At 41.6% G+C, this 24,664-nt stretch overlaps 3 protein-coding genes across 4 annotated transcripts in view; 1 reads left to right on the top strand and 2 right to left on the bottom strand.

Annotated features, from left to right (window-relative positions):
• Window positions 1-1,755: 1,755 nt before the first annotated feature.
• Window positions 1,756-4,973, bottom strand: LOC108546938 (uncharacterized). 2 transcript variants are annotated; one of them, XM_017899281.1, is made up of 7 exons: window positions 4,903-4,973; window positions 4,214-4,404; window positions 3,855-4,150; window positions 3,586-3,782; window positions 3,446-3,506; window positions 3,188-3,374; window positions 1,756-3,112 (listed from the first exon to the last, which is right to left on the bottom strand). In XM_017899281.1, the coding sequence occupies exons 2-7, from the start codon at window positions 4,351-4,353 to the stop codon at window positions 2,026-2,028; spliced, it is 1,968 nt and encodes a 655-aa protein (XP_017754770.1). In that variant the 5' UTR covers window positions 4,354-4,404; window positions 4,903-4,973; the 3' UTR covers window positions 1,756-2,025. The 2 variants fall into 2 exon arrangements, with proteins under 2 accessions (XP_017754770.1, XP_017754847.1); XM_017899358.1 differs by lacking the exon at window positions 4,903-4,973 and adding an exon at window positions 4,501-4,888.
• Window positions 4,974-5,700: 727 nt separating this feature from the next.
• Ufsp1 (UFM1 specific peptidase 1) lies at window positions 5,701-6,894 on the top strand. The gene is made up of 3 exons (XM_017899469.1): window positions 5,701-5,843; window positions 5,928-6,098; window positions 6,538-6,894. The coding sequence occupies exons 1-3, from the start codon at window positions 5,709-5,711 to the stop codon at window positions 6,892-6,894; spliced, it is 663 nt and encodes a 220-aa protein (XP_017754958.1). The 5' UTR covers window positions 5,701-5,708.
• Window positions 6,895-7,102: 208 nt separating this feature from the next.
• The window catches only part of Dhc98D (Dynein heavy chain at 89D), a 29,291-nt gene continuing 11,729 nt past the window's right edge, over window positions 7,103-24,664 (bottom strand). The window contains 36 exon segments of the mRNA XM_017897945.1: window positions 7,103-7,249; window positions 7,326-7,472; window positions 7,542-7,721; window positions 8,214-8,381; window positions 8,466-8,677; window positions 8,910-9,213; window positions 9,519-9,680; window positions 9,746-9,888; window positions 9,970-10,171; window positions 10,240-10,578; window positions 10,755-11,507; window positions 12,471-12,625; window positions 12,698-12,978; window positions 13,082-13,542; window positions 13,963-14,257; window positions 14,568-14,880; window positions 14,972-15,188; window positions 15,275-15,470; window positions 15,530-15,984; window positions 16,306-16,497; window positions 16,552-16,740; window positions 16,818-17,032; window positions 17,872-18,136; window positions 18,222-18,499; window positions 18,606-18,876; window positions 19,573-19,827; window positions 19,998-20,258; window positions 20,320-20,478; window positions 20,575-21,102; window positions 21,264-21,517; window positions 21,678-21,913; window positions 22,125-22,342; window positions 22,663-22,800; window positions 22,870-23,261; window positions 23,500-23,847; window positions 24,077-24,240. Of these exon segments, the coding sequence (XP_017753434.1) occupies window positions 7,103-7,249; window positions 7,326-7,472; window positions 7,542-7,721; window positions 8,214-8,381; window positions 8,466-8,677; window positions 8,910-9,213; window positions 9,519-9,680; window positions 9,746-9,888; window positions 9,970-10,171; window positions 10,240-10,578; window positions 10,755-11,507; window positions 12,471-12,625; window positions 12,698-12,978; window positions 13,082-13,542; window positions 13,963-14,257; window positions 14,568-14,880; window positions 14,972-15,188; window positions 15,275-15,470; window positions 15,530-15,984; window positions 16,306-16,497; window positions 16,552-16,740; window positions 16,818-17,032; window positions 17,872-18,136; window positions 18,222-18,499; window positions 18,606-18,876; window positions 19,573-19,827; window positions 19,998-20,258; window positions 20,320-20,478; window positions 20,575-21,102; window positions 21,264-21,517; window positions 21,678-21,913; window positions 22,125-22,342; window positions 22,663-22,800; window positions 22,870-23,261; window positions 23,500-23,847; window positions 24,077-24,240 (9,493 nt within the window).

Here is a 24,664-nt window from a genome sequence, read left to right as displayed (position 1 = left end):
GTATTATCAGATCTACGAGGGTGAGAAAAGATCAAAAGGAATCCTTTGGGGATGCTTCGAAGTGTCGATGCGCCGACGGTTACGCGTAATTCTCTTATTAAATAGAATTCCGAGGGTGTTAATCATCGTAAAATCAATCACTTATCGCCACTGGTTTCGAATGATTCGTATTTACGTATCATATTGGAAAAAAGGCAGACGAATTTAGTCGTGCCCGACGCGGCTCTGTCGGAACTAGCATGTTCACGAGTACGGACATACAATATCGATAAATATAACGTTATGTATATGTGTATATATATATATTTATATAATATATATATATATACATATATTAGTATATAAATAGCACGACCCTTTACACTAGAATACAGGGTATATATACATATTACACGATGGATGGAGTCTTCCGTAAATAGTTTCAGCGGAGCATCGAGGAGTTCCCCTTAAACTCTAAGTTTTATGTTTCGATTCTCACGAGCACGCGCTCGCCTCGGGAACCATTCTTTTATATATTGTCCTTGCTCGTCGTTCGTAAAATGCTTCCTTAATTGCAAAAGTAGGAAAATAGCGAGGGATATTCGCCGCGGATCGTGCTCAGATCTTCCGCGAGAGTTATAGAGACCAAGGAAGGCCTGTCTTTGGTGAAGAGGACGGAGAAACGATAAGCAAGTTGTCGGAGATTAAATTCAACCGATGAAATCTGTCGAGAAATTAGCAGCTCGCTGACCATTTCGATAACGCCGCTATGAAATCCTTCTTCGAACATCGTCTAACAATTTTTCCTGATCAAACGAATCCTCTAATCGATGAAGTTGCAAGGCAATTCTGTCAGCCTGTTAGGGAAAACAGAGAACTCAACGTCCTTTTAAAACAGCTCGGGATCGCGACTATCGTCATCTCGATTCTATCACAAAGACAAACAAAACAAATGAAATGGAAAGTGTTTCATTGACGTTGCACTGCTCTAGAAACGTTCGTAGCGACTAGATTCTTTCAGCGGAATCGTACAGGGATCCTTCATTCTGGTTTCGTTATTCTGAGGGGAGAATCGAACGATGGAACACGTTTTTCAGTGGATTTCACGCAGTAGTTCATTTTCAGTGAAAAGTTAACTCGATCGTTCAACTAATCGTTGCATCCATGTTCGTGACTGTACAAATCGAGTCACGTCAGGCACGATCAGCTCGTTCATTGTTGATAGCCGTTCGCCTGGGCTTGGCCTTCTTGACTGTCTATACTGTAACCGGTTATGCTATCCGGACTCTGCAGAGACGCCGCGTAAAGTGGATTTACTGGTGTGGAGTTTGTGTCGAATTGGGTCGAGTCATAGACACTGTGGTTCTGTGAACAAAAGAACAGTTCTCGTTGCACTCTTTAGCAAAGATGTGAGAAATGGTAGCGGACGATATATAGCTCCTTTGAACGATTTCATTCTTTTTTTTCCAATTATTTGTGCGGTTATACAGAACATAGGAAGAGTAGAAATTTTGTTGCGGAAAGAGTCCAGATTCGTGTGTTTTTCTTTGACAAAGATTTGGTCTCGTGCAAAGGCAACTATATAGTTGAAGTTTCCACTGTTGCTTGCACGCGTACAATTTCCAAGCTGGGTGCAAAATATTTCTCTATTCTTTTTGGAAATAAAAGAAAGCGGTTGATCGTGATTGGTGTGAGGGTCGTACCGATTGCAACACAAAACAAAAATGTTAGCGTTATCCTCTGCCAAGTTAGTGTAAATAAATAAAACCAAGTGCGTCAGCTACATTAATGAGTTTAATTAAATCTAGACATGCTGTATATGTACAGATAATAAAGCATTTTGTGCGCTTTTCTATTTTACACTATGATACATCTATGTAGTTATTTAATGAAGCAACGCAAAAGACGCGTTGTGATTTCTTCATCCGAGAACGGGACTTCACTATTATTTAATTAAGAAATGAATCGAGTTTAAAAGATAAAAATTCTCTTATATACAACTACACGTAATGACTTAGACCTTACACGGATTAATATAACGAATATTTACAACGATTCAGTCTGCATGTAAGATTTAGCGTGTCGGGAGGGAGAAGGACTAGGATCTGTCTCGGTACTTTTCTCGTCTCTTTGTGTGCTCGGAATTGTCAGAGACAGTAAGTAATCGCTCAGTCCACCGGGCTCTTTTACGGTTGTGTCTTTCTTCTTTCGTTTTCTAAACATCTCTTCGCTCGTCGAAGAGTCAGTTTTGAACAATAACTGTTGCGTAACATTTGAATTATCCGTTGAATCGGATAACGTATCTTCGACATCGATTTCAGACATTTCGGTGTCACTGTATCGCTTCAAAGGACTCGATTCTTTACTTTCTATATTTTGTAAAGCTTGTGCGATTGTGCTATCTTTCCTCAAAGTCTCTTCGCTAGGCGTGCTATATTTCGCTTCGGAACTGTTCATGCTGTTATCGAGAATCGACTGTAGCTTTTCTAGCGGTGGAATTTCGAAATACTGGCTGGATATGTTCCCGTCCGACCGTTTTCGCTCGTGTACCAGGCTACCTTTCCTCGTCGGTGAGAACAAGTTTATGCTGCTATCGTTCTCCCCGGGTTTATACAGGAAGCTACTAGCGGTGCTTGGCGAGAAAGGCAAATTCGTGATGTTACTAGGTTCACCGTATTTGAAATGCGACGTAGACCGGCTCTTCCAGACATTGCGAGGATACCGTAGATCAAACAAACTTTTAGAGTCGATAAAATTGTCGGATTTCGTTAAAGGATAGTTCTTGAAATCAAAAATGCTTTTCTCTGCGCTCAGACGTCTGGTGGAACTTTTAATGCCCGATGTGGATTGGTACGAAACACCCGAGGAGTCATAAGTGTGTCCGCTACCACTTTTAGAATCTTTGATGGATGCTAAGGAGCGTAAAGAGGTTTTATGCGCTGATGGAAATAATTTTAACGCTTGCGGGCCATACAAGGGCATGTGAATAGATGGAGCATGGACCTGATAAATATAATCGCTGTCTGTTCTTAACGAGGAGAAGCTCTGTTGATGTGGCAACGATACCGTGTCTTCGTCCATTGCATCGTCTACTTGTGCCTTGTACGAGAACATTATCGAAGGTTGCGACACTCTGTAACAAAATTTCTCGTTTGTTGTACATGTTTTCAGGATATAAAATCGTTCTCGGTAGCAGTAGCAGACTTACCCAAAGAATTCAGACAGGAATGTGTGATAAACCAAAGGTGTAAAAAGAGTCAAATAAACCGCTGTAGTGATATCGACGACACATAATCCTACAGGACTTTGCGTATAGTTTAAAAAGCCTGCACCAATTGATTGTACTAAGTCTAGCATGGCTAATGTACCAGCATATACGTAAAAACATTTTTTTGCTGTAACAAAGGATACCTTGTAACACGTAAATTGATATAAAGTACCGAATATGTCGTGTCGTTCAACATACTTGGAAGGGTTAAACGGTCTCGTAACCGTGTCCATGGCAGTATTAATATAAAAAGATATATCTGTAACAAAATTACAGTAAGTGCACTAGCATTGTTTACAACGAATCGTATCGATGTTTACCGCCATTATAAATATTACCATAGTGAAAACGAGACTGCTGCAAAACCAAAACATCATTCCCCCGTGACCAAACACATAAAAATTTCTACTGGGAATAAGGAATGTATCGTCTGGTAAAATTAACTCCAAGGTTCCTTGAGTTATGGTAAAAGCCAATGCTATTGACGACGTTGCAAGTACTACCCTACGAATACTTGAGCGACTATCCAAATGTCCTACAAATAAACAGACATATATTCTGAGTTTTTAACAAGCGGATTTAAATAACGAAAACGAAATCAACTCACCAAAAGCCAAACCAAATATAACCACGCTCATTTCTGTGGATAACAGGAAAAATCTCACTGTTACCCACAGTATTTTGTCTGCGATACCACCAACAGTGGTAGCTGCATTTACAGTCATCGAAACGATACATCTTATCACTGAAATTACTACATTACAAATGACAAGTACGTAAAATGCTAAAAATATTGGACTACTCGTTGCTCGTAATTTAAGCCGTGCTCTATTAAATCTCACTGTGATGAATAAAAGAAACAAGAGATTCGGTACCAATATGACGATATCCCATATTCGTACTCTGGAAAACAAAAAATAAATTGGTCCACGAGATCTATCCAGCTATTCTTAAAACAATGCTTACCTCGTGTCTTTAATTTCTTTGTACAAGATGAACTTGCAAAAGTGCTCTTCATCGTTCATCGGTGAACTAACATTAGGAATCATCGTACTGCTCAAATCATACCAACTTTCTGAGACTTCTTCACGTACCGCACCATACATATTTCTCGCTTTCTTGCACACTTTATATTAGAACCATCTCTGAACTTTACACTGGTAAACAAAAAAGCGACAGCATATGTCATTCTAGCTTAAGCTAGACGATAATTGGTATTAACATAAAAATGCATAATGTATCTGGAATCGTACAATCCTTATTTATCCGTTAAGAAAGATATAATCGGAAGACGTTTATCCACATGTACGGAGCGTTCGATGGAATCATCGTAAAAGCATCGTTCGCTAATTAAGGTGACATAATAAACATAACCTAAAATACTTGGCAGTATTCCCGAGTAACGACCTTCAGACTCGTTAGAAAGCGATGATTGATCCAAATAATAATATACAAACATTAAATCAATCCCGAAGCCATTTCCGCGAAATAAACGAAAATCTTGGCCGTTTAATCGGCGGAAAATCGATAAGCGGTAAGCCTATTGTGTGTAGCTGTCAAATCGACAATGCCATCGCGATAAATCATGTGATTTCAGCGTTCGAATCGATTAACGCTAATTTAATAAGAGTCGTGACAAGATTTGCGTGACTTACCCATTAGGTGCATAAAATTACCGTTCTCATCTTGCCCCCAAATAAAATCGTAATTTGCCTTCTGATCCCCACTGTCTTCAACTTATATTTCCCGTCTATATTTCGCGCAGTTTTTTTCCGTTGTTTCGCCCACTTATTTGTCCGTTTGCCTTATCCGTATACACTCGTCTGGCCCGATTGGCATTTTGCTATGAGACCCCAGTGTCCATTCTGTCGATCAGCTTCACGCTGATCGCTCTGTCCCTCTCTTTTTTTCGTTGGCTGTAACGCCACACCGAGCCACCGAGCAACGTATACTTGATAACCAGTAAGAGGAACGCGTAACGAAATGCGCGTGACTGCGTACGTGCTTTGACGTCTCTATCAAGTATTCGTTCGCACGACGAGAACGACGATAGCAGACCGAGAGGAGGTGTTTCCAGGTGACGCCACGATTTAACGCCTATCATAAAGGCTGCGCTGTGTTCTCTACTGCGAACAACGACTTTTCAACCACGATACAGACGCGTAGATTATGAAAGGCTTCCTCGCTCGGCAGACGCTTTCACTGAATCATTATTACGACGATGACGGCGAGCGAGCCAGTTGGATAGGTTAGGTGTTGAAGGAAAAATACGCGGAATGGCCGCGAATCACCGCTAAACCGGGAAATATGAAGCTTCGCGCTCTATTTGCCATTGCGTACGACCCACGCTCTGTTTAGGCTTTTTCGAGACAGTTACGACAGACGCGAAAGTAGAGTGGATTTACACGGCTCGGTGGATAGAAAGGAACGGTAATTGTTCGACCATTTTTACAAGACCAGGATGACCGTGGATTATTCCAGTGATTTATTGAGAAACGTACATCGGGATATCCCTGTGCCGGAAGTTGGTCAGAGTTTCTTGGTTAGAGGGGATTACGAATATTGGCATTATGGTTGCGATGGTTTTAACGATAAGGTTTGTCACTGATTTTTATTCATTTTTCCATTTTCGTTTTTAAATAACCACGGAGAAGGGAGAAAAACGATATGTTGGATTTAGGGTTGGGGTTGCGGATACAGGACGCTGCAAACGATATGCTCGTGGGTTATAAGGAACCGGAATTTAGGCCAACCTGTGCCTCATATCAGACGGATACAAGAAGTGCTCGTCACGCTGGATGATAAAGAGCAATCATTTATCGGCTCGAGAGAATGGATAGGGAGTTTCGAAGTAAGCAATTTCTGCGGAAAGATATCGAAACGTTTTCCCGAAAGATAGCTTTATACAGGGTGTATCAAAAATTCTGATCTACTAATATAAAAATACGAAACAAGACATTGTCATTCGGGCTGAATGTTCATCTAAATAGACACGTATACGACTTACCTTTCATTTGCATAAACACGCTGGACAAGTAATTAGAATTTTATTCTACAACTTCCACTCATGTTTATTTGAGCAACCTTCTTTCCGTACTGAGATTTCTGATACATTTTGTAGCATCGAAGAGTATCGTACAATCGCCAATTACCATAAATTTCGAAACACTACTTTAATTAGCACAGCGATACACGAAGAATGCTAAGATTCGCGATACGCTCGATAAGCAATAAATACTCTTATACGAAATATAATACATGTAAACAAGCTGATTTCGAGTATCTCGTAGGTATGCCTAGTGTTGAATCATTTGTACGAGGTTCTCAGTAAAATTATACACGTTCCAAGTGGCACAGCCTTGCGGGACCAGGTTCCCATTATTAAGGCCCACTTCGAGGAATTCGGTAGCCCGATCATGATGGGAGGGGACAGGGATTGCTCCAGCAAATGCGTGTTGGGGATCCACGAGGGCACAACGAACACCTATTTGTTGATCGTGGATCCGCATTTCGTCGGCAGGGCACGAGGAACCGAGCAACTGGAGAATTACCATTGGGTGAAATGGCAAAATTTGAATAATTTCGTCGGCAGTTCCTTTTACAATCTCTGTATGCCTCAAATCAAATTTATAAGTGGTAATAAATGATCTTCTGTATATATGTATATGTAAATACATCTGCATCATTTGTAAGTTTTCTCGTGTATTACAAAGTTGTTTAAATATAATACAGTGGTGGATGTTTTTGAAGTCGTTCTTTAATATATGATACTTGGAAAGATGTTTACTGTACATGATATTTTTATATCGTTTGCTCTATGAGATAATTATTAACGCTATAATTCCATAATACTATTTAATCCGTATTTAGTACTAGACAGACTCCTTGTAACACCCAATGAGAAATGTGTTCCGTGGTGGCGAGGTTCGCCTCGAAAACTAAACCAACTCCCATAGCGTCCCTCCGATTGGACGTTGTATAAACCGGAGTTTTAAACGTGTTCTATAATTCGTGAATACGTATGTTAATTGTCTGAATAATTTCAATGAACCTTAATCAAATTAAGTTGATCCCATACCTGAAGTCTGAGCCTGTGAGCCTCAACAGGGATAATGACGAGTATTGGTAATTCTTCTATTAGGATCTTTGGGTGCGATCTTATCAGACACTGTTCCTCCAGATCCCATCTGGCTCCTTCCAAGTATAATCCACTTACGTAGCAGCCCTTAATTTAATTATTTATCTTTAAACGAATTTAATTACAAGTAAAACTCGTTTAAGAATTATTGCGTACCTCATCGGGTCTCTCCTCTATAAGCTCAGGTTTGGTGTACCTCGACACTGCTGTGTATGTCAGAGAACGATCCAAAGACCAACTGTTTCTACGACAAGCCATTTGCACCAAAGCTGCTAGATAAGTCTCTGGGATGTGCAGGCCGGCTAGCCAGAGAACTATAGGCTCGCTTGCAGAAGACTAAGAATTTTAGAAAGGTTAGAATAATAGAAATAATATTTTCTTAAAGAATTCTAATACGAAACATTAGAATTTATAAAATGAATCGTCAATGGTGATGTGAAAATTTCTGAAAATCGCAAAATTATGTAGCACCCTTGCGGCTAGACGGGAAATAGAGGTTCGAGGTTTTTCGTGAGTCCTCGGTGAATCTTCCTATACTATCTAAGTATCCCTCTAAGTCTAAGTCTAAGGCAGGGTCTGCTAGGTAGCCTTACTGACGAGTCTACTAGCAGACCCAGGATAAAACACATCCTTTCTTTCGTTCCTTCTGCTTGCTACATAACACAGTAAAATGAAAGGAACACAAGTGAAATGAAAGAACTAACCCCCTAAACTAAAATCTCTATAGAGTGAATTTTAGCGAAGAAAAATTAGAATTCCATGAAATATTTATAGGTCCATTTAAAAAATCAGCGAATCGTGAATTGCAGTTTGATTCCAATGTCTTACCCAGTTAGTGTACTGTTGTATCCTCTTCTCGAAATGGTCTATCCAACCAGCTAGGGTTTTCCTGGTGTCTGGTGCTAGTCTGGCCCATTCTTGCGGCAAAACACCATTGTACAATGCCGCGGATATATTTTCAAGAGTCGTGTCCATTCCAATCTCTCCAGCAATAGCCTGACAATGTATAAAAATATTTTTCAGTGCTGTTTAAAAATATTCCTACGATATACCGATTTTCGACAAAACAAAGATACAGACCTTCCTCAACTGCGTCAAAGTCCTCTTCATCGTGTAAATTAATTTATTAAACCTCTCCAATTCTTGAAAAAGAACAATCGTGATTGGAGTTATGAGGGGCCCAAAATTTTTCCTCACTTTATGAAGATCGTACTCGGCAGGGACTTTATTCAGAATATCCTTCGCGATGTTGTCGATAAATTCGTCTTTGCTTATTCCAGTCCGGCTGACTTCTAAAAAGCGAAATAATTCTCTGATCGATTCGAACGGAAGCAGAGGAGAGTAATTTATAAAGGCAGAAAAGGCTTACTCTTCTTGTCCAAGCGTACTAGGGACAAATAAATTTTTGTATCGCGATAGAAGCTTAATAAATTGGAAAATGGAATCGGGGGAGATCGTTGGGGAGATCGTTGGGGAGAGAAATTGATTAGTCCTATTATCAACGTAGCCTTGTTACGTGCTTACCAGTCTGTGGCTGCAGTTCTATGAGATTGCTCCACATTTCTTTCGCTGCCTGAGTGAAGTAGCCAATTTCGGCATTTGGATGCAATCCAAAGACCTCTGGACTGTTCACCAGTGGCAGTTCCCTGATGAACTCCAGATAATCGTCACGCTCCCCTTCCGGTGGTACCACGTAATCGACGTGTTCATCACGGTAGAAGTGGAAAGGTTGGAAGCTGTCGAAAAGGAAGTCTCCGAAGTACTCGTCCATGTAGGTTTCAGATACTCGACGATCGTAGCTGTCAATCACTCGTCCACCATACATTACCTACGTCGGTTTGGTAAAATAATAGATCTCCGAGTTTCACTTTGGAGGAAACGCGTTAGAAGAATTCTTAGGATAGCCTCAATTCGACACTGAGATCTTAAGAACTCCAATTTCCTCAGATTTATTGCATAGAACGGAAATTTACGAATTTCAAAGGTAAACGTCTAAAGGTGAGAGAGTTGGGAATAGTCTCCTGTATAAAATTGCTTCGAGTCAATTTATGTAATTTAAATTTATGAGTTTAGAATCGAGATCTAACACCGTGGTACGGTGAAAAATTAGGTTCCTAAGAAAACGAAACGTACTTCTCCTATGAGGTACTTCAAGCTGTTCCAAGGAATTCTGGTATCATTTGCCAGAAGTGCTTTGGTCAGATAAGTGTCCAGGATAGTGGTGCACACGTTAAAGTCCGACTCGTTGAAGTCATAGTTTATGTTCCAGCCAATCTTGTCGTATCTCCTTCTTTCCTATCGATTACGTTCCAATGAACCATCTCATCGTAATACGATGATTCAATTATAGCGTAACTCACTTGGACAACCGCGTGGTAGAAGGCCAATACGTAGACTAGGTGTTTGTAGGCGGTGTGTGCGCAACTTTCGAGCACTTGCGGTCTCATTTTTAAATAAGTATTTTCGAGATTTAGCTTCAGACCACTGGGTGGTTCCGTGACCACTAAAAATTATAAACTTTTTCGTGAGAATTTTTCCATCCAGTCGTTACGAATTACGAAGAATTTCTTCAGTTGGAAATAACCTTTCAGTGCCTGCTGCAATATTCCAATGGGGAAATTGGGAGTCGGGTCAGTTGTGAGCCACAATCGGAAGTCTGGATGAGGTATCCCAACGTTCTCCAATAATTTCTCCAATTCTCTGCTGAAACTCAGCAGTAAATGGCAATTTTGGAACATCAACCATTGTCCTCTGGACACTGCCACCTCTAACAACTCTATAGCAGTCTGAAAGACCATAAATTTATTCATATAGGAATTCCACGTTAATCGAACGATGAAGAACGATGATCTACCTTTTCCTGGCCCTGTCCAAGTGATAAATATTTAAATTTCCCGCCTCCACAGCCGTATCTGTCTGCTAACTTCATTAGCTCCGAGGATGGATCGGATCCAGGACTTAAGATGAAAACGACAGGCATCGTTGGCGTGCTCTGTTCGAAAATTAGCTCGAGACTAATGTGGGGAGGGGTGATGTATTCTTCTCCCATGGTTTCGCTGATGTAATTGATGATACTTCGATAAACTCGATCGACACGGAAGCATCGGATTAGCATGAGTTGTTCGAAGGGATTCAATTTATTAGAGTAGTCCAAGGGAAGCTCCGCTGATTCTGGAACGTCCATGTCGTACCACTGAAAAATTTCGATTAAATAATTTATTCATACTTTCGTATTTTATTTTTTATCCGTTTCTTATCCGTGAACAAAATAACGAATAATAATTACTATTACTACATAGAATTATTTTACTAGAGGATCGTGGTAATTTGAATTTTCAGTATCAGGAATAAAATTGTATTTTCTTCTACCTCTTGCCACTTGTCCATGTGTGTATTCAGTTCTTCCGTGATATTTCCAAACTTTTCCGGAAAATCGTTGCTCAGCTTCAACAAATCCGCCCATCCAGTCGCGGGTAACCATTCGGTAGGATTAATTTTAGGCGATTTCTCTAAAGCGATGCATCCTTTAATGAAGAAATCCAACTGTTGTTGGCTCACGTTCCCCAAACTCTCCTCCAATTTCGTACAAATTTCGAAGGAAAACAATAATTTATGTCTCTCGAAGATTCCCGTGCAACCATAATCGTACACGTTTTTCGTCAGCACCGGTATAATATTCTGCAGCCGACGTTGCAGCGTTGGGTCCGGAAGTGCCTTCCTCAGCGAGTAAATGAACACCTCCACGTAGCTGGTCAGCGAGTATTGGTACATCGAGTTGACCATGGACATGTCTGCCAAAACGAAGAACAATATCGCTCCTCTCTTTGCCACTGATCGGTAGCCATCTCGAAGCTTGTTCACATCAGCAGCAGTGACTTCCGCGAGGTATAGCTTCCTCATCACTTGCTCGGCACTGGACTTTGTGCTCTCCAGAGTTTCGATCAGCTCGATGTTGTCCAGCATGTTGCCCTTATTCGTCGCGATTTCGCGGAGTAAACTGTTTTCTAATTCTTGCAGAAGGTTCTTGTTCTCGCTGGTCTCCGCGATCAGGTTTTCGCGTTGCTCCTCGATGTCTGGCCTCTCTGTTCGGACCACCACCGATAACAATTGGTCCTCCAATCCCTGGAATGTTTTAGTCCGTTTAATTTCCGTTCATAACCAAATTTTCGTGCATCTTCCTCTATTTTATCTAGAGTGTTCTCCAAGTTATCTATGCTGTTTTCTGGCTCGAAGGAAAGGTTCTTAGAGGAAGGAGGACTAGAGTAATATCTCTTAGATTAACCCTTTGTGGACGAAGTGGTTTTGAGTAAACTGTACCGTGAGACCGAGTCGCTGCTGCGATAGTCATTCAAAACTACCAGTGTTCATCAGCACCAGAGATACTGTAACAATTGTCATAACAGGAATTCCCAAACGTTAGGTCCAAAGATGGCGAAGAATTTAACACCAAAAGTTAGCAGCTTTTGGTCCTAGTCCGGGCCAGTTCCTGAGGACCGGCCGGGCCCGAACGGAAAGTCTAGTGCCGGTCTCTGGGCACCGACGTGGCAATTAACGTGTTAAACGCGATTTTCGTTCATAGCGACGCTGGCAGTAAGGACATAAAGGACATAAAGGTCCACCATTTAACTTGGGACGTGCGGTCCTAGGGTCGCAACAGTCGACGCATATATATAGGAATTTTCTTTATTGGCTCTATTTTCCTACAAAATAACTCTATCTCTTCGCACACTGACCTGACGACTACTCTGACAACTACTTAATAACCAACTTCGTAATTGCCTAGTAACTCCTTAGTAACTAACTCTGCCCTCCAGAACGGGTCCTTTTAAACCCGTTTTAAATCCAACGAGTCCTCTAGACCTGATTTTCAGGCGAAGACACTCTACTCTAATAAAAGAGCGTTCCTCATTTACATTCCTACATATATGTATTTCTCAACCCTAGCAACGCGTTTATGTGGGACACATTTATGAGTCCCTCGACCCAACTGATGATTTTCATCGAACGCATATATGTGGCTGTCGTCCGCAAAGGGTTAATACTGAGTTAAACTCGCGATTTCGTTATAAAAATTGGAAAACGTACCCCTATGGTCACCATATAATTAATCACAGTGGCTTTTGCATATACAGCAGGGTCGAAAATGGGATTGGACATCTTCGTGGTGAGGTACATCCGGAATTTCGGATCATAGTCCACTTCCTTATCACCGAGGAGAACGAACATTCTACCTCCCACAGCTGTAATAAAATTTCATCTTCGATATCTGTCTACTTGATTTACCTAGATGCAAAGTCAGGTTACTCGCGTACTTTGTACGTTCTTCGATAGAACGTTATCCAGAACGGGATCAACTTCGTCGACGTCCTGAAACAGAACTGGTAGACCGTACTTTATCGCGAGTTCCACTTGCTTCAAGAAGTCTAAATCGGAGAAGAATAGGATTTTCAGATTCTTCTTCTGTTCCCTTTTCTTGATCCAATTCAGAGCTTGCTGCTGAGGATCGATGCAAATGGGGAACCTGGAAGCTCTCGTGGTCAGAATTCCATTTTGCACGGACAGTTCATCCGGTGGCAAACCTTCGGATGTCCATCTGAAATAAATCCCAATTTTCTTGGAATTTTTATCAAATTTTCCTTCTTTTAGTTATAAAATAGAATTAGGAACTAGCAACAGGCGAAACGAGAATATCTTACGTGCTAATCTCAACGTCGTTGCTCAGCTCCGTCTCAATCCTGAACGTATCCGTGAAAGGAATGCCTTTCTTCGCTATGCTGTTCCACCAATCCTCATATAACATCTGATTTCTATATTCGTAAGTAAACGGCCCACAGTATGCAAGGAATCCAGCAGAGAGCAGGCAATTCCCGATAATCTTCTCTATTTGTCCATGCAGATTTTCCAGCTCCTTCTTCCATCGCTCGTTCTCAGAGGACAATCCGTTAATGAGCTTATCAGCAGCTATCAGGCGCCTCTGAAGTAAGTCTGTCTCTTCTTGCAGCTCCTGTCTCTCTTCCATAGCGTTCTCGTATTTCGAGTTCAGGTCTGCAATGGCTTTCTCGAGCCTTCTCAATTCGCTTTCCTCCCTTTCCAGGGCCTTTCGAGCCCGTTCCGATTCGGCTTCCAGCTCCTTCACCCGGTCTATCTTTGGCTTGACCTAATAAAATTCGAATGGAATGAAATTCCTGCGAAATTCTCAATTGTGGGAAATTTTTTCGCTTCACCTTGACTGCCACGTTGGTCATATACGGTTTCTACTGTGACGCCACGGTGGTCATTGGTGGCTATCAGTAAGATAAATGCTGCATTGAGTGAAAATGTTGTCTTATATCACCATTTTTATATTATTTTGCCATTATATACTTTGAATAATAAAAATACTCCCGTGGCGTCCTGAGCGAAGCATGTGATTTCAGCATGATAGTCAAAGGGTTAATTGAAACGTAAAGTCTCAGAGATTTATATCGTTTCATTCAGATTTCGAAGGTTTCTTTGACTTCGTTAGGGTGTTTAGGGATTTGTCTCATTGCGATAGTATCGTGGAACGCGATTATTCCGTTTCGTTGATTAGAGATACCTCTCTGAAGACGGCGCAGTAATCCAGCACTGCGAGCACGAATTTGTATAATCCGAATCCAGCCTTGCTGATGAACTGCATTTGATCCAGCTTGGTAGTCTTCTTCAAGTGAGCCCGGACTGCTTGTTGCTGCTTCAGCGTGATCTTGTCGCAATTCATCTCTTGCAAGGTTCTCAGGAACGCTGGATCGCTCATCATCCCTTTTGCACCTTTCCAGGAAATATCTTTGACACCTCTTAGCATAGCCACGCACTCCGAGACGATTTGCACGGGCTCGGGAGGGGTTGCAAAGGATCTAGAAATATTTTTGATTTCCGCTAATAAAATGCACCCTGATAATTCCGTAATATTCTTCTCTTCATACTTCAAGAAATCGAATTTCCATTCCCAGTTTTATTTATCGCAGAAGCAGAACATTTAGAGATCTGTTAAAACCAGTATCTCAAGAGAAATCAATTTTCCTTCTGACAATAACAGAATCTACCTCAATTTCTGTGACATTTAATCGGTAATTTGACAAATATAAGACAGAGTATAATATTTTTTAGCGTACGTTTTTATTATAATTTTGATATATTTTTGGCAGAAAATAGGAGATAACGAACCTTATTTCGGTGATATCGGCTTTATCGAGTTCCCCAAGGGCTGCTCTGGCCGCATCCAAGGCTGGCTGTGCCTCAGCCAACGCTTGTTTCGCTTCCGTTTCCTCCTTGTCGATGATCTTTCTCTGCTCCTCTATCTCTTGTCTCTTCTGCTCGCTCAGCTGTTTCTTTTCCATCGCGATATCCGTACTTTCTCCTATGGAGGCTAATAACTGCTCGCAGTTTCTCGTCTGATCAGCCACTTTTACTCTTTGCACGGCTAGAATCTCGTTTAATTCGTTCAGAGTCACAGAGGCTTCAGCGATCTTTTGCAGGCCTTTAAAATCCAAGAAAATACGATCTCATTCTTCCACGAAGAAGAAACAACTTCATCTTTCGAAGAATCAACGACAGATCGCTTTACGAACCTCCAGAAAGCCTATCGCACTGGGAATTTATGTAATCCCTGGTCTCCACCAAGAGACTCAGGTACTTGTCTATAAAGTCTAGGTAGTGCTTAGGTGTCACGTAATTTTTCCTTCGTAGTTTCGTCTGAAACTCGATTGTGTAGTCGTAGACGTTTTTATGAGTGAAGACCATGTGCTCTACTAGGGGTTCTATGTAATTTTGCGACACGTTTGGGTTCTGGAAGAGAGTGTATAGTCTTCAGCTCGAAGATAAAGTGAGCGATTGAAGGTCTTCTAAGCTGGAACGATGCAAGATTTACGTACGTCTCTAAGTGTGACGCTAGCCACAGAAACTAGTGCCTGTTCAGGCCAAGGGAACATCCAGTCTATGGTAGTACTGTTCACTAGACCAGGGTAACTTCGACACCTTGTTCTTAATACATCCCCTGATGGACTCATCGACAGCGCGATTCTTAAATTCTGAAGGCTAGTTTTCGCGAAATACGACCATACGTTCTCCCTGAAATAGAGTACAGTATTTTATTCGCCAACAGATTCGACGCAAACTTCTAACCGAACCTGGTGATGCCATATCCAGCCTCCACAGACTGATTCCTGCAAGAGTTCACTATTTCGTCCTTCTCTTCGTCGGAGAAGAGAGACGGTACCATGCCAGTCATCAGCATGTTGTTCACCAGTTCCAAGAAACTTTCATCGATGACGTGAGAAGACGTGAATAGGAACACGATCCTCTTATTATCCACGCCAACCATTTTGTACAGGGTCTTCATGTCTTCGTGAAAAGAGGCTTCGTTGTAGCCTCTGGTCAGACCAATCTCAAACATTCGATAAGTCGCTGCGTAGGCTGCTAATTTGATCACCGATCTCTTGCCACTTCCTCCGATTCCGATGACCAAAACGTGTCCTCTGTGCATTCTCAGTGCACGATGCACTCTAGTCAGGTGTTCGAGTGCGTCATTGAAGAGGACCATTTGCAATTTGGTCACGTTCCTTTCGTTGTAATCCTCGTAGATCTGGAAAATAAATTTTGCAGGAGATATAGCAGTTACACGTCGACTTGCTAACCTTTCGTCTACTCTGCGAATTCTTAATTTGAAGACGCAAAGTCCAGGGACTCTGGACCACTGATATTTCGTATTTTTAGCACAGATCATTTATTCGTTTGTTAATATTTTATTTCTTATTTCTGGAATCTTTTTTATGAAGCGTTATTTGTCATTTTCGAATCGAAGCTTGTTTGAAACGCAGCCAATAATTAACACGTTCCCATCCGGGGCGACCGACTGGCTCTAAATAACCGAGATCTTCGTTTCCCATTAAGAAATATTAATCACCTCTAAGAACAAGCTGTAGACAGCCTCGTAATCCAATAAATCCTCGTAGAATCGTGGTTCCTCCTCGTTAATCGCATTTCTAAAATCACCAAACAGCAGGGGGTCCCTCATTGTATATTCTATCACCCCAGGGTCCTCTTCCCACTGTTCTTGGACTATTTCCTGTATATGTCCAGCTACGATTTTCGTATCCTATGAGAAAATCTTCCATAGACTCACAGATTACCCTCTTTCCCGAGTACTCACTTCCTCGTTTATCAATCGATCGCATATGATCCTGGTAAATTCGTTTCTCCAAAGTCTGACTATCTGTTTCACTTTCGGCAGATAGTCAGGGTGGCTCTGAAGGAGTCCGGCAGTAATTCTCGACAAATCTCGCATGTTGAAAATGTAATGGAACCTATTCGGCGTTGGTAACAATTCTGCAGTAACTTTCTGAAGAGACAACAATTTTTCTCAGGCTGGAAGATATTATTCTAAATAGAATAGAGGATAAATTATGAGAGGAATACCTTGTAGAGATTCAAAGTAATGTCTATCAAGGTTGTCGCGATAGCTTGCACTTCCTCTGAAAATATCTGCAGGTGTCCACTAAGTATGCTCGTGTAGATATAATTTAGAGTCTCGTCTGCCGGAAATACGACGTTGTAGACGGAAAACATGGAGGTGAACCTTGGATCCACTTCGTTCCTTCCACCACCAGGCTTTCCCATTGCTGCCAGATAACCTAGGAAATAATCGAATATTATATAAAACAAAAATTTTAGCGTCATTTTTAGTCAGACTTGTAAGGGGTCCTCCCCCACGTTCTTGAAGTCGACTGGTCGTAGGATACTCGATGTGGGGGTAGTTCTAGAAGGGACGGTAGGAAAAGGAAAAGATGCTTTTCGTCCCGAGCTTGCTAGTACACTCATCATTAAGGCTACTTTAAGGCCCTGCCTTAGACGCCTGGGATACTATTGGAAGGTCGAGAAGTTATATATATAGGAATTGGGGAATAGTAGAATTGGACGAACATAGGTGTTGCGAGAAAGCCCTCGAAGTTGAAATCCATCTAGTGACGAGGGTGTGAATGATGGTCGCTACAGACTAGATTGTTCTTAGAAAGAGTGTAGGGGGATGAGGAGAGAGGGCTGGGTTAAAATGAGCCTATAACTCGATGGCCGATTGGTCTCATATACGGATGTCGAGCAAACGAAAAATTCGCTGTCAGTCCCCAGAATCCACGCTGTCCAAACGAAAAGTCTACTAAAGACGTAACACTCAACGTGTTAAGACTTAGGAAAACGTATATACAGAAACCACACGTACTGTGCATATTTCTAGGGCTCTCCGTTCAGTGACGGTACTTCGGCAGACTGAACTGCCGAAGCGAAAGGTTTAAAGGTAGGCCTCCTTTGTTCATCCGCCGCGTAGATCAAGCGGATCGCCATTTCGTTTTGAGACTTCGATTATCAGTGATACGTGCTCGTCGCTCACGTCGCCTTATATTAATCGGAGCTCGCATACTCTTAAATACTCTCACGAGAGTTAGTATAATTTAAAGAAATCTCCAATTGAACTTACACATGTCGTGCATGTACATCAATGAGAGATCCTTTCCACGATCGTAAAACCCACCCTTCTCGAATAAGAACTTGAGAAGAGCGATAGGCTGCTGGGTGCCATAGGTGTCCACTATTGGCATATTCATGTCGTCGATGAAGAGTAACAGCTTTTTACCAGGTGGTGGCCCATAAATTTCCCTCGTTCTCTTCTCCACGACAGCCTCTATGTTCCTCTGTACGTCCATCGAAGTGGTTCTTGACGAGAAATTGATCAGAAGTTGATTCTAGTTAACATGTTAATCAGCGAAATGACACGTCGAGGAAATATACGAGAGAATTATTCACTTTTATATTCGTATTCGAACTTACGTATCTCTCGGAGCTCAAGTTTCGAAGAAACTCGTGAATGACTGCGGTCTTCGAAGTACCAGTTTCGCCGACTAGAAGAGCCGGTCTGTTCCGTTCGTTCATCATTTCGATGAACCACGTGGTTCTCAGAGTGTCTATGGTGGGGACCAAAATGTCGGAAAAATTTTTCTGTCTGTCGTGGATGTAATCAGGGACCAGGGACATCCATGGGACCCAGATGTTCTTCCGTAAGTCCAGGAAATAGTCGTACAACAATTTCTCCGTCACGGGAATGTACCCTGTCGATAATTCGTGAAATCGTTCGTTTTATAGCTATCTAGGATAATCGGATAATAAAACTCTTGATTTATGGGAATAAAAATATTCGTACTTTCTGAAACTTACGCACAGTAGCTGGCTTTTCGGCAGTGTCCTGGACAAGCATAAATCCGGAAGTTCTTTTGATGTAATCGTCGAAATTAGGTCTGTTCTCGATGACCAGAGAGGCTCCCAAGGACCAGTAGCAAGCTTGAATGTACATCGCTTCGAGAATTTCCTCTCTGGAGAATAATGGCTCTGCTTTTGCTTCTTCGTCTTCCTCGGTTTTGGTAACAGAGTTTGCTTCAGCGTCCAGGACCGTGAGGAGACCATCGAACACGTAACAAAGTTGCACTACCTAAACAAGAAACCCTTATTAATCACTAACTAGTGTAGTATTGCACATCTTCCACCATGTACACTTAGCCTTACGAAGGTTACGAGGGAGCAAGGGTCGATAATGCAGTGTCCAGGTCAGCTGGGGAAAATTCTGGACGATGTATCAGGCCCTTAGGACATGTCCATGTTTGGCCATGTTTAAGGGAAGCATTTAAGGAAAGCGTGTGCATGGTGAGGAAGAAATATAAAGTAGGACAAGAAGGATCAGATGTCAGTTATTATCGAGTTTGAGGCAGTTTGAGACAGTTGAGTCGAGTTTTGAAGTTGAGATCGAGATTAAGATTCAAAGTTAGACGGAGTTAGAGTATTGTGATATCTCTTTGAGCGTTGTAGTAAGCCTAGAGTCATTATAAACTCGAGGAATAATTCGTATCTTTATTGTCATTCGCACATTCTTATATTATTGTTAATTTAACGTTATAACAATAAACATTACCACCGTCCAATTTCTACACTAGCAACGAGATAATAAAGAGATTCATATTTCGATTATTGCATATTTCAAACATTCTTATGGGACACTCGTTAGCTATTAAAATCGAGGTATAATAACTCGATAAATCGGAAAAAGCAACCAGATCACGGCTTTCTTCTGCGACATTTTCGACTGCCACGAAAGGCTAGGCTAATTAGCGTATAAAGGTCTAATTGTTACCATGTTCAGGCCGGTTTGCGGTATGATCATCTTAAGCGGTTTGACTTGCTGCAGCCCAAGCATTCCTTCTATAATGAGCATGATCGCGCCGTGCACGTATTTCTCGCACATTCCGCTCAATGTCTCCTGGTCCGATTCGCTCTTGCCCCGTATCCACTTGTCCATGTATGGCTGGTAGCCCAGGTTCTTTGGATCCACGTACACCATGCCAGCTCTAGACACCGTGGCGGGCGAGGCGTACCGCAGGTCGCCTACCTTTTATGAAAAACATAGATAAAAATCGTGTTTATCTGGGTGGCTAACCAGTTCCGAGATCTTCGGGATCGGTTCAAGCTCGAGGTATTTTCCTATCGATTTCATGGCAATTAGTCCTTCTGTATTAGGAATTTCTAGGTGATTTTCGATTAACATAGTCAGAGTCTCACCTCGAACAATAGACTGCAATGATTCTGCATCTTGATCCTTTCTTGGTTAGCTAGGGTCAGTAGCTTGTTGTCGTCCATCACGGAATTCATATTCTCGATCCATTGTGGATCCACATCACCGTCGAACAGGATGTACCTTTTCTCGTTCTTGTTCGAGTCCAGTGGTCTGTTCACTTCTCGAAAGATATTACTGAGGAGACCGTCTGTCCAATCGCGAGTCATTGGGTCCAGTACGCCATAAAGTTCATTCACCGTGCATGCCTGAATGGGAATTTATTTATCATCGTTATTCCATCGTGACTTTAATCCCGTAGGAGAGTACCTTTGGGTTCAACGTGAAGAGTTTGGTAGGCATGTTGAGGCGAGTTTGAGCTTTGCAGAGGGTGTCGATCACGACGGTCTTCCCACCCCCTGTCGGGCCAACCACCATGGTCGAATGTCTGGTCATCATCACTTCGTACAATTGGATCACTTTGTCGATCTGTCGATCACGAAGTTACGAAGGGAATCGTTCGTGAGAGATCGTTATAAATAAAAATTTCATCTCTGTCTACGTTCAACTATAAAAGTACCCTACCTGTTCAGGCAACGCGATATACCGTTGGTCCTCCAATACTTGATTGACAGCTTCGTTGAAATCAGGATAATGAACCCTCGGACAGTCTAGGTCCGGGAACAAGTCGGCGATGAGACCCAAGAACAATGGGACGTCGTCGAAAATAAATTTCGGCAGATTCATGTCTCGTAGCGCCCTCATGAGTACCACGTCCTCAGGCAGGTCGCCGGAAGTCCTCTTCAGATGGCCTGCCATATTGAGCACGGACTTGAGTGCTCTCAAACCGAAGTCGTAGTGGTTCTGCTTGCTCAGTTGTTCGCGTGCCAATTTGTACAGGACCGTCATCTTTTTGGCCAGAACCTTGGCGGTCAAGAAGCCGGAGCTGAAGAGCTTTATCTGACAAATCAGCTCGTTATCCGGAACTATGCACACCACTGGCCTGAAGAGCGCTTTCACCGATTCCGGAAGTTCCGTTCGACCCGCGTATCCCGGATTCATCGTAATGAATATGCCCACTTTCGAATCGAGTACTATGTCTTGACCCTCGAACTGAAATCGTAGTTAGATGCAAATGTAGAGACGACGAATATAATTAGCCAAAGTCGTCTAGCAATTCTATAATTTTACGTGACAATTTCATACCTCTATAATTAGGTATATAGACAAAGAATAGGAACTCGGATCTTTTAGAACGTTTAACACGTTTTTACCAAGAATCGACTGGCTTTCGCCATCAGAGCAGAGCGTATAGTTTGAAGCTGGGTGGAGATGACGGATAGCACGGAAATGTCGATACGATTAAATTCGTCGAAGCAACCCCATACTCCACACTGTGCCAGACCACTCAGTGTCTTCCCTATCGCCACGTAATCCATCCCTTCGCCGCAATTAGTGACGATGCACAAGAGTCCCAAGGCTTTTGCCAAGTCCTTCGTGGTTTCTGTTTTCCCCGTTCCAGCGGGACCTTGTGGAATTTGGAAAAGAGCATAATCCTTGAAAAATAATTGCCAACGTCCATCGAGGTCGTAGAAATTTCTAAATAATTCCACGTGACATTTCGCAAGTTTAAGAGGATTCAGGGTATCCTAAGATAATTTAGATGCTCTTTCACGAGAATACTATACCTGCTGGGGCACCGCCCAGGTGCATCGAGAGGGCTTGTGTAATAGTCAGGTATATTCTATCCGTCAAAGGCGTAACAACGAGCCTCCCATTAAGTCCCATGTACTCATACCCATATTCGAACGTTCCCGTGCACTGATACATCCAAACATTGTCCAGGTCGTGAACCCAGTAGAACCTTCGCGGGAAATTTGCATTTAAGTATGAAACAACGTTCTCGGTACGTTTTCAATCTTTTCTTTATTCTTATTTTCGTTTTTTTTCTTTTTTTTTTTTATTACCTTCAGTTCGCACGCGAAAGGGAAAGCCATTTATTTGGCGTGGGAAGAGCGACTTATCTTATCTTCGGGGGCTATTTCGCAACGTGATTTAACTTACGAGTGGAACGGATAAAAATTTGCGATAACCAGTGAACGAAATTTGCATAGATAGTAGATAAAGTAATTAGCATTTAATAAGGATGGAAAAGGAGGAACCTTAATTGGCTTTCCCACTCGAATTCTGAGGGATCCATGATACTGTCTCTGACAAAACCTTCGACGATGTCTCTCATGTGAACGTCGATCGTTAATAACATGTCGAGCTTCTTTCTGTCATTGTTCGTCAATGTATCGCCACCCATCAGTGTCACCACTTCGTTTAATTGATTATTCAGTTGTTTCAAATACTGAAAACGAGGTGGTTGATTTTCCAGAGTCATTTTTACGAAAGAATTACTCGATTAAAAGAGTTAAAAGCAAAATGGCATAGGTGACATTTTTAGCAGAAAAGCTAAGAAACTATCGATATTTTCTAAGACAGAAAGATTTTTTAGAGTCATCTATATGATGAAATTACCCGATTAAAAGGATTAAAAGCAAAATGGTACAGGTGACATTTTTAATTTGACACCAGAAACGCTAAAAAATCATCGATTCCTATCATCTACTTTTAATCTATATCATTTTTGGCAAAGGCTGTTTATCGAGCTTTGAGTAATAAACGTACATCTTTCATGGCACGCATTTGCCCCTGAGAAATTTTCACGAACACGTTCTCCACCTCTGCAGTCCACCATATTTGATCAGCTGCCAGGATCATCATTCCTTGGAAATCTAGCATCCACTCTGTCCTTGGTCTCCTAACCTGAGGAATTCCATTCAACCGATTAGCGACTAGCTCCAAGTACCCGGATTCGACGAACCCTGAACCCACCTTGCCATAATTGTAGACAGCCTTTTTCGTAAGGTATCGATTCGACCTCTTCATCTCTTCCAAAGCTAGCACCATCCATTCCTCGATTTTACCCTCGGCTAGAACCACGTTTCTGAAATCCATCACCTCCTCCTCGCAGGAGATCAACGCCGTGGCTACCACTCGTTGGGTGTTGTTAAACTCGAAGCGGAATTTCTCCAAATTGTCGAACATCTTTCCAACGTGTTCCTGAATGGCGGAGGGCAAACCGCTGCCAAGGATGCTCAGCAATTCGTCGTCGCTGAGGAAAGTGAACCGCGGGAAAACTGCTCGTTTGCTGTTTAAGTAGTCTGTCAGAGACTTCTGGCACTTGTCCAGTCCGTAGATCATCGATTCGAACTCTTCCTGTCGACCTAGACCACGAATTTCATCGATTCGAACTCACTTCTGAGAGATTATTCTCGATTTGGCAAAGTGGAATCGAATTCTTACATCGGATAAAATTATTCGATATCTAACTGTCAGAAAATTTTGTATTTTCTGGACTTTTTACACGGAGTTAGTTGGATGATTGAAACGTCTAGTTAGAGTCCCAGTTCTGTCAAAGATGGGTAGCATTATTGGATTGTAGTTAGAGCTACTTCATTTTACCTTTAATCGTGCAACACTCGAGAACATTCAGTCTTTTGGACGTGTCGATCATGATCTTCCTGAAGGACTTGTCGATTTCGTCGAACTTCTTCGCTTCATCCGGCAATTGAAGCCTTATGTCGCCACCTACGAAAATGCCCTCGAGGTAGAGCCATTTCTTTTGAAGTTGCATCCATAATTCCAGAACCTCGGAGATCGTGTGCATCGTGACCTCCCATTTTTGCACCGTGTCGAGGAAAGGACCGATGAATTGCGAGGCGGCCATACCGCTCACGTTCATCATGTTATCCTCTAGAACCTGATTCAGCTCGTCCGTTGGTCCCAGAATGAATCCACGATCGTCGGTACCTGCAAACCAAACACCTCGTTTCGTTTTACTTAGCTTTAATCTTTTCGTTTCCATTGAGCTTAAAAGGAGATTTGATTATTTAGATAATTAGAAAATTGTGTTTTGTAATTTTTACTTCTTTCTTTCTAAAGAAAAATTAAAATTGAAGAAGAAAATTAAAAAATTTTTTTGAAAATTGTTCTATGGTATTTTCTGTACACTGGTATAGTACTGAAAATAAATATGGACCTTTGTAATGTTTCACAACAGTGAATTCCAAGTTTTTCCAGACTTCAGCCAACTCTTTTAGGCCTCTTTCTATGGCGAGTTCCTTTACGGCGTTCATCACAATTTCTCTGGCTATTTCTTGGTATTTTCCTAACTCCATGGCGAACATGTTCTCCAGGGTGAACCTTAAAAATTGACATTTCAAATTGAACCTTTTATTTTCACCAAATTACGAGAGACGTAATCGAACAGGGTTTTTCATCGAAAAATGAACGAAGATCGACTCACCCTTTCAGGATTTCTATCTCCTGTTCCCCCATCTTTTAAAAAATTCACATATATATTTTATCGAGGATTACAAAGAGTCTTTTGATACGAGTTATTATGAATAGTTAGTAAAATAAAAATTCTGCAAAAAAAAGAAAGAAAATTAAGTGTCTTTTTATGCTTTTTAAATATACAAGTTTCAGGATAATACTTGTGATACTACAGTTGTAATACCACAATATCCAAAGTGTGTATAATTATTACATGGATCCTAATTTAATCTTAAAGAATAATTTACTAAATATAAATCTTCCTAGTCCCTAAATGTTTCTAGAAACACCA

This window comes from Eufriesea mexicana, unplaced genomic scaffold (assembly GCF_001483705.2).
Source record: "Eufriesea mexicana isolate 0111107269 unplaced genomic scaffold, ASM148370v2 scaffold4744748261, whole genome shotgun sequence".
In the NCBI taxonomy this organism is placed as follows: Eukaryota; Metazoa; Arthropoda; class Insecta; order Hymenoptera; family Apidae; genus Eufriesea; species Eufriesea mexicana.
Note: the sequence above shows the minus strand (reverse complement) of the source record. Positions and strands in the feature narration are given on the sequence as shown.

Bases quoted from the DNA above. Each gene is read 5' to 3' on its own strand.
- LOC108546938 (XM_017899281.1), bottom strand. From the start codon at position 4,353: ATGTATGGTGCGGTACGTGAAGAAGTCTCAGAAAGTTGGTATGATTTG. The intron at 4,151-4,213 runs GTAAGCATTGTT...TTTGTTTTCCAG, and splicing joins AAAGAAATTAAAGACACGAG to AGTACGAATATGGGATATCG. The intron at 3,375-3,445 runs GTATGTTGAACG...CCTTTGTTACAG, and splicing joins AGACCGTTTAACCCTTCCAA to CAAAAAAATGTTTTTACGTA.
- Ufsp1 (XM_017899469.1), top strand. From the start codon at position 5,709: ATGACCGTGGATTATTCCAGTGATTTATTGAGAAACGTACATCGGGAT. The intron at 5,844-5,927 runs GTTTGTCACTGA...TGTTGGATTTAG, and splicing joins GCGATGGTTTTAACGATAAG to GGTTGGGGTTGCGGATACAG. The intron at 6,099-6,537 runs GTAAGCAATTTC...AGTATCTCGTAG, and splicing joins AATGGATAGGGAGTTTCGAA to GTATGCCTAGTGTTGAATCA.